The sequence below is a fragment of the Rhinolophus hipposideros genome (genome assembly GCF_964194185.1).
Source record: "Rhinolophus hipposideros genome assembly, chromosome: 19".
NCBI lineage: Eukaryota > Metazoa > Chordata > Mammalia > Chiroptera > Rhinolophidae > Rhinolophus > Rhinolophus hipposideros.
In genome coordinates, this window is record NC_138065.1 from 11,570,114 (window position 1) to 11,582,177 (window position 12,064).

Sequence of the window (12,064 nt, forward strand, 5' to 3'; positions counted from 1 at the left end):
GTTACCTAGATAAAGAGCCTAGCACAGTGCTTGATACATGGTAGACATTCACTAATAGAAGTCATGGTGTTTTGCCAATCACCCAACGTATAGGTCAATCCAGCCTTTGAAAATGGTAGGATTCCTCTTTCCCTAAGCCAGACTGAAGGGGAATTTATACCCGCATGTCAGCTTTGAAAGGCAGTTGCCTGGTCTTCCTTATACCCGGTCTACATGTCTATCCCCATTGCTATGTTTACAGCCGCCTGACTCCAGTAGTTTCTGTACCCTTGCACACACCCAGACCCACATGCAGTGACAAAACACGAGCCCAGGGAAGTCAGGACCCAGCTCAGCGGCTCCCACTGGGGGGAGGGAGAAATGAGCCCTCTCGTTCTGGAGCCCCATGTCGGCCACAGCAGGTGGAGTGGGAACGTGCAGCTGTGTGCTGGGCTTTGTGCAGCCAGCATGCCTGCACGGTCTGACATACAGGCTGCCATCTGTCTTGAGGAGTCAGTCTCTGTTCTGAACTAGGTATAGTTTTTTAGTATCAGCTTTGCTTGTGGGCATGGAGATACTCAAACCCACAGGTGCACAGAAACCCCAGCGGCAGACGTGCATGCACGAGTACATCTTTACACATGGGTGCATATGGAGTTCCTTTCTTTAAAAGTAGAAGGTACAGGAATTTGGAAAATATGAACTGAGCTGATCTGGGATGTAACAACATATTAGGGAAGCATTCACCTGCTTCAAGTCTTTTTCTCGGCCTTTCTCTTTATGTCTTCATTCTTCGGTTGTTAGAACTCACGAGTGACACTGGAATGGATTAAAGGGACACAGGCACAGCCTCAAAAAAAAAAAAAAAAATCCCAAACCCAGAAACACAACACAGAGTCATCATTTTCCAGATTGAAAGGATGTACTGAGAAAGGTTAAAAAAAATGCTAGGGCAGGGGCTGGCAAAACTTTTCTATAAAGAGTCCAGCAGTAAATATTTTAGGGCTTGTGGGCAATACGGTCTCTTTGCAATGACTCAGCTCTGCTGTCACAGCAGGAAAGTAGTCATAGACAATAATAAGCAAATGAGCAGTTACAGTCCAATAAAACTTTATTTACCGAGTCCATGGACCAGATTTGACCTACACGCCTTAGTGTGCAGACCCCCACACTAGGGTCTAAAGAACCCAGAGGCCATTAAGACTGGCTTCACCGGCCTTCCAAAGGTGAAGAGGGCCTCTATTCTGTCTCCTCCAAAAAGAACCAAAATGAACTGTTTGGGATGTGGCATCGGTTTTGTTCAAATTATTTTGTGCTGTGCTTTAGTGTGTTGATGTTCTTCCAACTGAATGAGCGCAATCCCTCCTTTTTATCTTTACTTCCCTCTTTCTGTGTGTGTATCTCTAAATGCTTTCCATTCTTCTTCATTCTGTCCCTTGTACTCACAGGGTTGGGTGATTTTAGAATGAGATTCTTTCACATCCATCCTTGCTAAATCCTGCCTTCTTTGCAGGCTCTTCATCTGTACTGGAGTAAAGAGGCAATGTGTAGTAGTGTAAAGAGCCCTATCTTGATCACTGGGCAGGACATACCACCCGATTGCTGTGTGACTTTGAGCAAATCACCTAACCTCTCTGAGCCTCCTTTTCCTTATCTGTCAAGTGAGGGAGTTGGTTAACTAACTGATCTCTAAAATCCTTTCTAGCTTTAAGCTTGTGATTTTAGGAAGCTGCAGTGTCAATGCTAGGCAACTGTCGGGGGCCATTAATTAGGATGTCACTCACAGACCTTAATCAAAGTGCCAGGAGGCACAGAAATTAGCCACATGATCTTCTGTATTGGCAACCATCCAGCTAAGGGGGTGGGGGCACCAGCTAATTTCAGGAAATCTGAGATCCCATCTGATTAAGGGGAGAAAGGGGAGACTCCAGGACCCCCGAGGCTCCAGGAAAATTAATTTGCATTCCTAAACTGCCATTGAAGTAGCTGCAAAGTGCGCACACATATTGACTTAGTTGGAAATAGAACCCTAGGAAACTACTATTGGGAGGTGGGATACTTTCCCTTCTCCACCAGACCCTTCTGTGTGGGGCTCCCTGGGCCATGTAAAGGACACCCCTCAAAGCCCACCAAATAAATATCTGAATAAGTTACGAGGCTTTGAGAGGTTAAACAAATGAATTAGCAGATTCCAGCATATGCCAAAGGAAAGAGGTCTTCTCTATAGCAGGGAGGAGAGGTCCTCAGCGAGGGTCAGGAAGCCTGGACTTTGGCTGAGGCAGAGGCTGGTGGCGGGTGGCAGCCTACGGAAGGTGGGGCTGAGGGAGGTTTTACAGCATCATCCCCACTTTTCAGGTTCATCCTCCAGCTCACAGCCCAGCAGCTTGTGGGCACAGCAGATGTGGAGGTGGCTGAAGCCCTCTCTCTCCCTCCCTCCTGGATAGTCTCAAGGGGTGGGCAGGGAGTGGAGAAGCCCACATCCTGGCCTCCAGGAGAGCAGGCTCTTATTGTCTGACTGCTAAAGCTGTCTCATTTGTAGCCTAAATAATTCACTCACCAATCTCTCAAGGAGCATTAGAAGAAAAACAAAACCTGGCCCAGACCTCATGCTCAGGTTCTCACTGCATGGAAGACAGGCCAGGAGCCTGGCAAGCAGTCTTAAGCTGCGGAGATGAAAGATGGCCTGCCTCAAAGGTCCATTGGGATTGACAACCTTCCAAAAACAGCCTGGGGCCTGGTTTTGTACAGCCCTCAAGCTAAGAATAGTTTTTACATTTTTAAAAGTTTTTTTAAAAAACAAACAAACAACACCAAAGAAAAATACACCAAAGACTGTATGTAGCCTGCAAAGCCTAAAATATTTACTATCCAGCCCTTTCTAAAAAGTTTGCCAACCCCTTAATCCACTCGCCAGCCTTAAAGGAGGTGACGCCAACCTTTGATCTTCTCCTCGACCACCCAGCCTCCTGACCCCATAGGTGCAGAGATTCGAAGTTACCAGAATTCGAATACTTACTTACAGTCGAGTGAGAAGCTGGCATCATTGTTCACCCCATCACCAAAAATAAAACAAACAAGAACAAGATAAGCCCTGAAGTGTGGCAAACAGTCCTGGTTCTACTGCACGGGGAGGGAGGAAGAGAAGCATGGAAGGGGCTGAGACTCAACCGCAAGTCATTGTCTGAGGGTCCGAATTCAGCATCGTCCAGGTTGGTCTCTACTGACCCCCCTCCCTTCAAGGCCCCCACCATACCCTGCAATCCTGGTGATCCCAGCTGAACCCAGCAGTCACTGAGGCTGTACTTCTCTTACTGATGAGAGACCCAAATAACCCGTTTCTGAGTCCCTGAAACCTGTGTGTCAGCCTGACCATGCCAACCCTCAACCCTGGACAGACACTCCATCCGGCCCCGCAGAGGCTCTCCTCCTGCCCTGCCCGGCCTTTGAAGGGAGAGGACTCTGAGCAGCCCTGAGCCCCACCCAGGCCCTCTGTTGGAGCCAGAGCCTCTGAGGGTTATAGACTAAGGACTGGAAGAGATGGGGCAGAGTGAGCAATGGGTCTGCCAGCTCAGAGTGCCCCAGTTGTTACCAGGCTGAGTGACCTCTGAACTATCATGGGGCCTGTTTGAAATTTTTTGAGCTGAGGATAGAGTGGAGACCAAGTGGCCCCACATCCTGGTCTGTAGGTATTATGGATTATTTCTGATAGGAGAACAGTGACCTCGTAAAAAGTTCGTGCTCTAGAATCTCCTGAGAAAAATGTTGCTGCTGTCCAACCGTTCTTTGCAGGTTCCAGTTCTTGAGAAAACAAACAACAACAGAAAAACAACACATGGAAGGCCCATGTTGGAATCCCACATCCAGGCTAAACGGAAAGGTCCGCAGGCTTAGAGATTTGGAGGCCCAGGTTGTGAGGCCTTCGGCAAATCACCTCACCTCTCTGGGACTCAGTTTCCTCATCTGTTCAAACAAGCAAACAAACAGAAACCTGAGGTGCTTGGATAGCAGTGATTTTAAGGTCCTGTCCATCATAGCCAATGAACAGCCCAAACCAGGCCATGCCTCTGAAGAAGCTTTGCTGGCCATCGTTTGGCTTCATCTCTGCATTCCTTCCCCAAGTCACACCAGTCCCATCCAAAGGAGACATAGCCAGTTGGACAAGAGGCGAGTGTGTTTTCCTTCAACATGTTAGCAGCTTGCTGGGGATTCAGGCTGATGTGAAGGAGGGAGGTGGGTGGTGAATGTGACCTCTTGTCTCTGTAGTTAGGGGGCAGCTGAAGAACTGTGGGAGCCTCATCCCCAAAGCCCCAGCCAGCATGCCCACAGCCCGTGGCCCAGAAGCCACAATCTGATACCACACACCTTAACCTAAATGATCTAAATTGTCTTTCATCAACTCTCCAACTTGACAGGACATTCTTTGAGGGCAGGGGACACCTTCTTCTGTGTCCCCCAGGAAAGCCCAGCACAACACTAGGTATGTGGCTGGAAATCTGTCCATATCCACTGACTAGCTTCACTGAAATGCCCCTGGAAAGACTGCTGCCGCATTTGGCAGGGGGCGTGTGTCCAGGTATGGGAACCTCCATACTTGCTGGCTGGTAACCAGATACCACACTTCCGTCCGTGGTTCAGTCAAGCTGTTCTGTCCAGGCTCTGACCCCAAGAGCTATCGTGTCACCTAGAGAGCAAGCGATGGCAGAAGGTTAGAGAAGGGAAGGCACACCCCCAGGATATGCAGGTCGTGTAGAGGTCATTGCTGCCATCCCTTTCCCCCCAAAGCAGTCTGGGTGGGGAAGACGTGGCTGGGTGGCCCATGCAAACATAAATCCGGCATGCCTCAGCATGTGTACTTTGTCCTAGCTACCCAAATGGCAAGCACAGACTACAAGCCCAAACCTATAAAACAGTCACAAATGTCACCAGCTCCGTGTGTGTGTGTGTGTGTGGGGGGGGGGTCCTCACCCTCTTCTGTCTTGCGTTTACTCAGAATGTAAGTCTCCCTTGCCTGCCTGCACATAGAAAGCTCTCCTTTATATCCAGCCACTTTCCATTGCCGGAGCCCCTCCTGTCCCGTGTTCTCTGACAATGCTGCTCTCTTCAAAACCCCACAGGCTGCCTTTCCATCTCCGTTTTCTGTTTGTTGGTTTGCTCGCTTCTTTGCTGTGTGTGGTGGTGGCAAGGAAAGGCAGAGTTCTCGCTTGTCCCACCAGTGTCATCACCTGTACCAACGGCGATGACAGAGGTATGAATCTGAGCCGGCTAACCATGACACATGTGGACTTGCTGACGAGCTTGGTGACAATTTAATTACCCCTTGTTCTGTGGGGCAGGCAACAAACCATGCAAACAATCACAGCATGACAATTCAATGGAGGAAGGCAGGAGTGAGCTGCACGGAGCTGGCGTTGGGGGAGTGCAGAGTGAAGTCTGTGGCGGGGCGGGGGGGGGGGGTAGACTGGCTACTGCAGAGTCCCCTCTGAATTATCTAGACAATTTCCTCAATGTTCTACTCTGTTCTTATGGACCTGACATTTTCCAGAGGCAAACTCACTCCAGGCAGAAGAGGAAACCAAGGCATATGAAGCGTCAGGTAATGTGAGCAGAAGGACAGAGATTTGAAATCCAGAGGCACAAACTCCAGCCCCCAGCGTCAAGACAGACCTGGGAGGACAGTCTGGAGGTGTACCCACATGGTTTGCAGACCTCACCTTGAAGCACCAACATCCCCCAGGGTTCCTGCTCCCCTTTTTCCACCCGAGATGAAGGGGGAGCAGCAATGGGGGACGAAGTGTCCATCCCTGGATACCTTGGTGGTTTTGACTTTGTGTCCACTGCTGCAGCTCCAACCCGACAGATCTGGGAGCACTTTGCACTCCTCCCCCGGCAGGCAGGGTTCCATCTGACACCACCACTTCTGCAGGACGATGGAGGCTGTGGGAGCACGAGGCAGTGAGGGCGGCGCTAAGCTCTGCGAGGACCAAGTACCACGTGCAGTGGAGGGGGTGGGGTCTGTGCAGGAAGGAGTGCACATTTCCACACACTCCTGGCTTTGAATCCTGCATTTCCCTGTCTTTCCCCCACTGGCCTGAGGCCTAGGCACACAACCATGTCAACCTCAATCCCACTGACCACGTTCACCAAAGACAGCTTGTGGGGGAAGGCAGGGGATGTTGTCTCTAAGGCAACCCTTGGGCTGAGCCCCCACGTCATTAGCAGAGAGGCAGAGTCCTAACATACCCCACTGGTGTATGTGAGCAAGTGTGCCAGCCTTTTGGAGGGTCCACAGACCAGGAGAGCACCAGCAGGCAGGCGTGTGAGCACCCACGGGCACATGTGAGTGAGAGGAAATGAGCACGGGCGGGCCGTGGACAGGGGTGGGTATGAAGAAGTGCGTGGGTGAACAATGCAGGTGGCCATGTGAGGGGAGGGTGAAGGCCGGCTGAGCACGAGAGGGGGGCCTATGGGAGAGGCCTGAGAAGGAGTGGTGAGTGGAGAAGGCAGTATCCACGGGAGTCAGTGCGAGGCGGGAAGTCTGATGGGAGGTGTGAGAGGACCCTGCGAGGGAAACGTGTTTGTGCATGTGTGAGACAGCGGACAGCAGGGAGGGTGCTCGTATACCAGGGGCTTTCCTTGGCTATGAAAGGGAGAAGGTCACGTTTGCCCTCCTTCCCCCAGAGGTTGCCCCATCATTTGAGACTCGACATAAGAGCTCGGAGGTGGGTATGAAATTGTAACCCTAGCAGATGGCGAGGCCGAGACAGACCTTCTTATCTCGCTGAGCAGGCCCTCCCCAGCAGGTCCCGGCCTCACTCACCGTCCACGCAGGAGGGCTTGGCCCGTGTGGTGCCGGCCACCTGGCCAGAAAAGCAAGAGCACTTGACAGTCTGGGATCGCTGCTCGATGCGGTTCCGGTTACAGCAGCGATGAGAAGCTGTCACCTCGCAGGTGCCCTGCTTCACGGGGACTGACGGAGCCAGGACAAGGTCAGGGGCCCAGCCCAGGCTGCAACCCTGTACCCGTCCCAGCCACCCGGGCTGTCCTGGAGCCTCTGCTCCCAGCTTAGGGAAGGAAGAAATGGCTGACATCTTCCTGCTGCTTCCGCGTCCCTGCCCTTCCTTCTTTCCCAGTGAGGCCACACTCATCACCCTTTGGCAGAGCCCCATCCTTGGGGGAAGATGGAGTCCCACCCTCACCTCCCCGGCTTCCTCCGGGAGAGGGCAAGGGCCCCAGGGCTTACAATGCATGGGGAGGACCAACCGCTTACACAGGCGTTAGCCATCCCGGAAGGAAAACCACAGAATTAGGCCAGGAGGCTAGACTTAAGCTCCCACACAAGGGCCTCTCTCCCTACATAACACCTTCCGGCCTGAAAGGGAAGGTGAGCAATGGGTCTGCCCACACCTTCTTCAGGCTGGAACAGCCGAGTGGGCATTTTCCTAGGTGAAGAACAGAGGAGGAGCCAGCAGCCCTAGAAGCCACCGCAGGGATCTGCCTGCTGTGGAATGGGGTGGGGTGGTGTCCAGCTCTCCAGGTATCTTGGGAACCCCCTCCCCAGGCCCTGCCACCTCCCCCAAACCTGTGGGAGTTGGAGGCTGCAAGGAAGCCGAGGCCAGGAGAGTCCAGGCCAGGCAAAGTGCCAGTAGCCAGCTGCCCATGCTCCAGTTCCACGCGGCCCTCTCAGGCATCCTGCAGAGAGAAGGGCACACCTGGCTTGACTCCAGGCAGCGATCCCATCACCCTCAGTGCCCAGTGCCAGAGCTTCTGTGCCATGAGCTCTGGGAGGCACAGAGGCGGGTAGCGTGTACACCCTGTCCCTAGGCAGCTCTCAGCCTGGCACAAAGTCAGTGTAGGAAGAAGTGAGTGCTTTCCTCGCAGGAAAGGGAGCAGGAAGGGAGACTGTCCTGCTGGGCAAAACAGAAAAAGCTTTTTGGAGATAACATTGAGGAGGGGTCTCGAAGGATGAATCAGACATGGTCCCACAGAGAGCTGTGACAGGGGAGGGACAACAGTGCTGACGCCCATTTTTGGAGCACTTGACCCAGGCACTTAGCAAACACGATCTTGAATCCTTTATCGCTGTCCTTCAAAGTAGGGTTATTTAGACCTATTTTACAGATGAACAAACTGATACTCAAAAAGCCTGGAGACAACCTAAACAACCATCAGACAAGGACTGGCTAAATACATTGGGAAGCATCTGTACAAACGCAGTCCCGTCCAGGCTGCTGTAAAAAAAAATGAGGAAACACTTTATGTACTGAGGCATGCAATGATCTCTAACCATAATCCACCGTTAAGGGGAAAAAAGCAAAGTGCAAGACAGTGTGTAAAAAAATATGTAAAAGGGAGAGACTATAAGTGTTGCTCAACTATGCTTAAGCTGGCTCTGGAAAATGTAAAAAAGATAATAAAAAACAGCCTTCATAATATTGACTGCCACCAAGAAGGGGGAACTGGTTGGCTGGGAGATAAAGGTAGAGGGAGACTTTTTTTTTGTCCCTATCGCTCTTTTACATTTTGGGTTTTGAACCATGAGAATGCCCTAGCAACTCAATTTAAACAAATTTAAATTTTGAAAGGAAGAAATGGAACCGAGGCTAATAATGGGCAAATGACCTGCCCAAGGCCAGGCAGCTTGGGGGGTGGTAGAGCCCAGAGCCCAGAAGCACCACCGGCCCTATTCCCGCAGCACTACCTTGCTTCTGCTCTCTTCCCCTTTCCTTCTCCTTCTCCATGCTCTTGTGGTTCGGGCCTCCCCTGTCTATCCCAGAGGATGGACTAGAAATGGAGGGAATCCCAGGAAAGCAGAGGCACAGAGCATCTGGGAGCTGCTGGGCATAGAAGGGCTGCCCCCTCTGCTGCACTGCTGGGCCCCTGGGGCATTGCTGGGCAACCTCAGGTGCCAGCACGGTGCTGGAGAACCAGAGGTCAAACCAAATGCCAGGACCTGGCTGCTCCCTTCGATAGGCTGCTGGATCTCTGTTCACCCCCTCTACTACCCCTCTTCAACTGTCTCCTCACTCACCTACCTCCTACCTAGGCAAATAGGAAAGACTCTTGGGGGGTTGTAAGGGACACAGGAAGCCCATGGCCCTGCAGGGAGTGAAGAGGGGCCTGAGTGAAGGCAAGGAGGGTGGGCTGGGCACTGAAGCAGAGCCCAATTCTGAAGCTCTTCCCCAAGGTGCCAGGGCAGGGGGCAGTCTCTCCTCTGCCCTGGGACTTTGCAGGGGTCCTTGCAGACGGGGAACATGTAGGGCAGTGAAGCTGAGAAGAGTAGCTGAGGGAGTTTCTCTGGCCCAGGAGGGAAGCAGGGCTGGTGGTGGAGGTGTCTAAGAACCAATTCTGTTACCTCTATGGCCTCGGGTGGGAGCTGAAGGTCAAGGTAAAGTTCCTGAGCCAAATCTGACAGGAGGCTGCTCAAAGAGGCACCTGGGACAAAGCCCTGAAGTCCTCAATCCTCTTTGCTTCCACCTCCTAGCCGGCTGGTACTTGCTTCTTGGACTCCCGTGGAGAGGTGGAGAGTGCTCAACTCTGCCACCCTCACCCCCATGCCCACTCCAGAAGGCTAGAATGGGGGTACTCCAGAGACCCCAAGCCCAACAGCTTCTCCATTTCTCCCCAACACTTCTCCCTCAGCCTCCAAAGGGAGGAGGACTGAGGCAGGTGGGATGGTGGGAAGCCCAGGTAGGCCCAGGAAGGAGGGAGAACCCTGGTCCTAGCACTGGAGTGAGAGCACGGAGAGGACCACAGCGCGCAGAGAAAGTGGTGCCTGTACCCCAGGAATGGGTATGCTCGGTGGGCAGAGAGCGTCCTCCCTTTCTAGACGTACCTCCTCTCTGAGTTGGGATCTCCTTTTCCCTGTCTCCATCAGGAACCTTCAGTTTGATCACTATAAACGCAGCTTTGTCTTCTCCCAGGCAGTTCCCATCCCATTTTGCTATGAGCTGCCATACCCTCCAGCCCAACTCTCCCATCTCTCCTATGAAGCCCAAGAGCCAAAAGACCTGGGGTGCGGGGGCCTTTGGGATGGGTTCTCTGCCGTTCTACTCCCTCCGTCAGAGAGAGCTGGAGAACGAAGCTTCTGGGATTTGTTCCCCCACGTTCATACTCCTGCCTCAATTCCCCAGCCTGTTCCCCCCCAGCCCCAATCCAGGCAGTGGGGGGGGGGGGGAGTTAGCAGCCAGCCCACTAGCACGGGAGTTGAGGATGGGAACCACAAGAACCTTTCAGCTTTCCCTGCTTTCTCCCGCATCCCCTTCCCCGCCCCGCCCCCACTCCCGCGCCCACTCCGTCCTCCAAATTCCGAGCCCCACCCCTGGGACCCACCTGCTCGGCGGCGGCGCCACAGATAAACCCACCGGCCTGAAGTTCTCCTCGCCGCTGACCTGGAGCGGCCAGGTTGCGTGCTGTCCAGTCCGGGGCCCCGCACCCCTCACCAAGTTGCTGCGTCCCGGAGGCGTCGGGGCTCGGGCCAAGCCGGCATCCCAGTCGCGCCGGGCCCCACCGTGGGCACGGGGGAGCTTCGGGCGCGCCCGGCCGCTCGGCAGAGCTCCGCCGGGGTCCTTCCGAGGCGCCCGCCCGCAGGCAGACCGAGGAACGTGCAGCCGCCGCCGCCGCCTCCGTTTCGTCACGGGGGGGCCGCCCAGCCCTCCAGCCCCGCGCGGGCGCCGCCACCTCCTCCGGGACAGCGCCGCGCACAGCCCTCGGCCTGGCGGGCTGCGGGCGCAGCCGGGCGTAGCGGCCCCTGGCGGCCGAGGCAGGACCACAGCTGAGCGGTTGCGTCAGGGTGACCGTCTCCCCGGTGCAGGCAGGGTCACTCAGAGGGGTCCCTCAAAACTCTCCAGGGCTTGGGGCTTCCGGGAGGTGGCGGGGACCGAGCGCGAGGAGTGATTGCGCTGACCCTCCGGGGATTTGTGCCTTGAGGATTCTAGAACTGTATTAACACGGCGACCACTAACCACGTGTGGTTACTTGAATAGACATTAAGTAAAATCTAAAAACGGAGTTTCTCATTCGCACTTACGTGACAAGCGCGCCATAGCTACACGTAGCTAGGACTACTGTATTGGGCGGAAAAAAATAAAGACTATTCCCATCATTGCACAAAATTCTCTTTGATAACCCTTTTCTTAATGACATGTTAGCCCTCTGCTGTTAAAATGTTAAAATCCAGGAGGGAATAATAGCAAATGATCTGTACCCTAGGAGGGGTGTCCTCAGGGGTGAGAAGGACTAGGGCAGGGCAGGCAGGAGGGCTACAATATGCTGGTCCCTATGGATGAGGGATGTGAATCCCAACTTGGGAACCAAACTCTGAGACCCAGTTTCTTCATCCTAAAAATTGCAATATAATTACAATTCTATAATTCTTTACAGGGTAAGATGTTGGATGTGAAAGTATTAGACAAACGGGAAGAGGTGGTCTGTGAATTTGTCTCTGAACAAGAGGAACAACCCTCTTAGGTTAAGAGGGCTTTTGGTTTGGGGTCATGGGGAGGGGAGGTACAAGGGGAAGAAGCCTGGTTCTGAGCTCTGAGCCATGGCATGCGGCCCACTGGGGATGAAGGGTTCTGTCTTGGGGATGCCCAATCCCCCTCCCTAGCTGAGGTCTCACACCCCTGGTAGGGCCAGCCACTGAACAGAATCTCAGTTCTCAGCAGAGGAGAATATCCCACAAGTCTGCTTCTTCCCACTTCATGGCCCTTTTTCCCTTCTCACTCTGCTGCCTCAGGAAAGAGTAGAGGTGATGGCCTTCTCGTCAGGTTCAGGGGGCAGTCTGAGGATGGAGGAGGTGGGATGATCGCAAGACCTGGAGGTGAGAGATTCAGCGAGTGAAGGATTTGGGTATGATGGGGGGCTGTTCTGGAGCCCAAGAGAACTGTTGACATCCCTACTGACCATCTGGTGCTGGAGCTAGGGGGTCTCTGGGCCCTGGCTCTGTGGCCCACTTGCAGCCACACCATGCTGGGTGCTGTGAAGAGCAGGAATTAGGGAGCTGGGTGACACAGAGAAGTGGTAAGCAAACTGTCCCAGAAACACTAAATAATAAAAATAGCCAGGATGTTATATTTTTTCTTCAGTC

General features: G+C 53.4%; 1 protein-coding gene across 1 annotated transcript; it reads right to left on the reverse strand.

Annotated features, from left to right (window-relative positions):
- Positions 1-1,075: 1,075 nt before the first annotated feature.
- On the reverse strand, positions 1,076-10,696 carry TAFA3 (TAFA chemokine like family member 3). The gene is made up of 5 exons (XM_081025920.1): positions 10,309-10,696; positions 7,559-7,668; positions 6,797-6,946; positions 5,789-5,913; positions 1,076-4,660 (listed from the first exon to the last, which is right to left on the reverse strand). Exons 2-5 carry the CDS (start codon positions 7,665-7,667, stop codon positions 4,649-4,651), a joined length of 396 nt encoding a protein of 131 aa, XP_080882046.1. The 5' UTR covers position 7,668; positions 10,309-10,696; the 3' UTR covers positions 1,076-4,648.
- Positions 10,697-12,064: the final 1,368 nt, after the last annotated feature.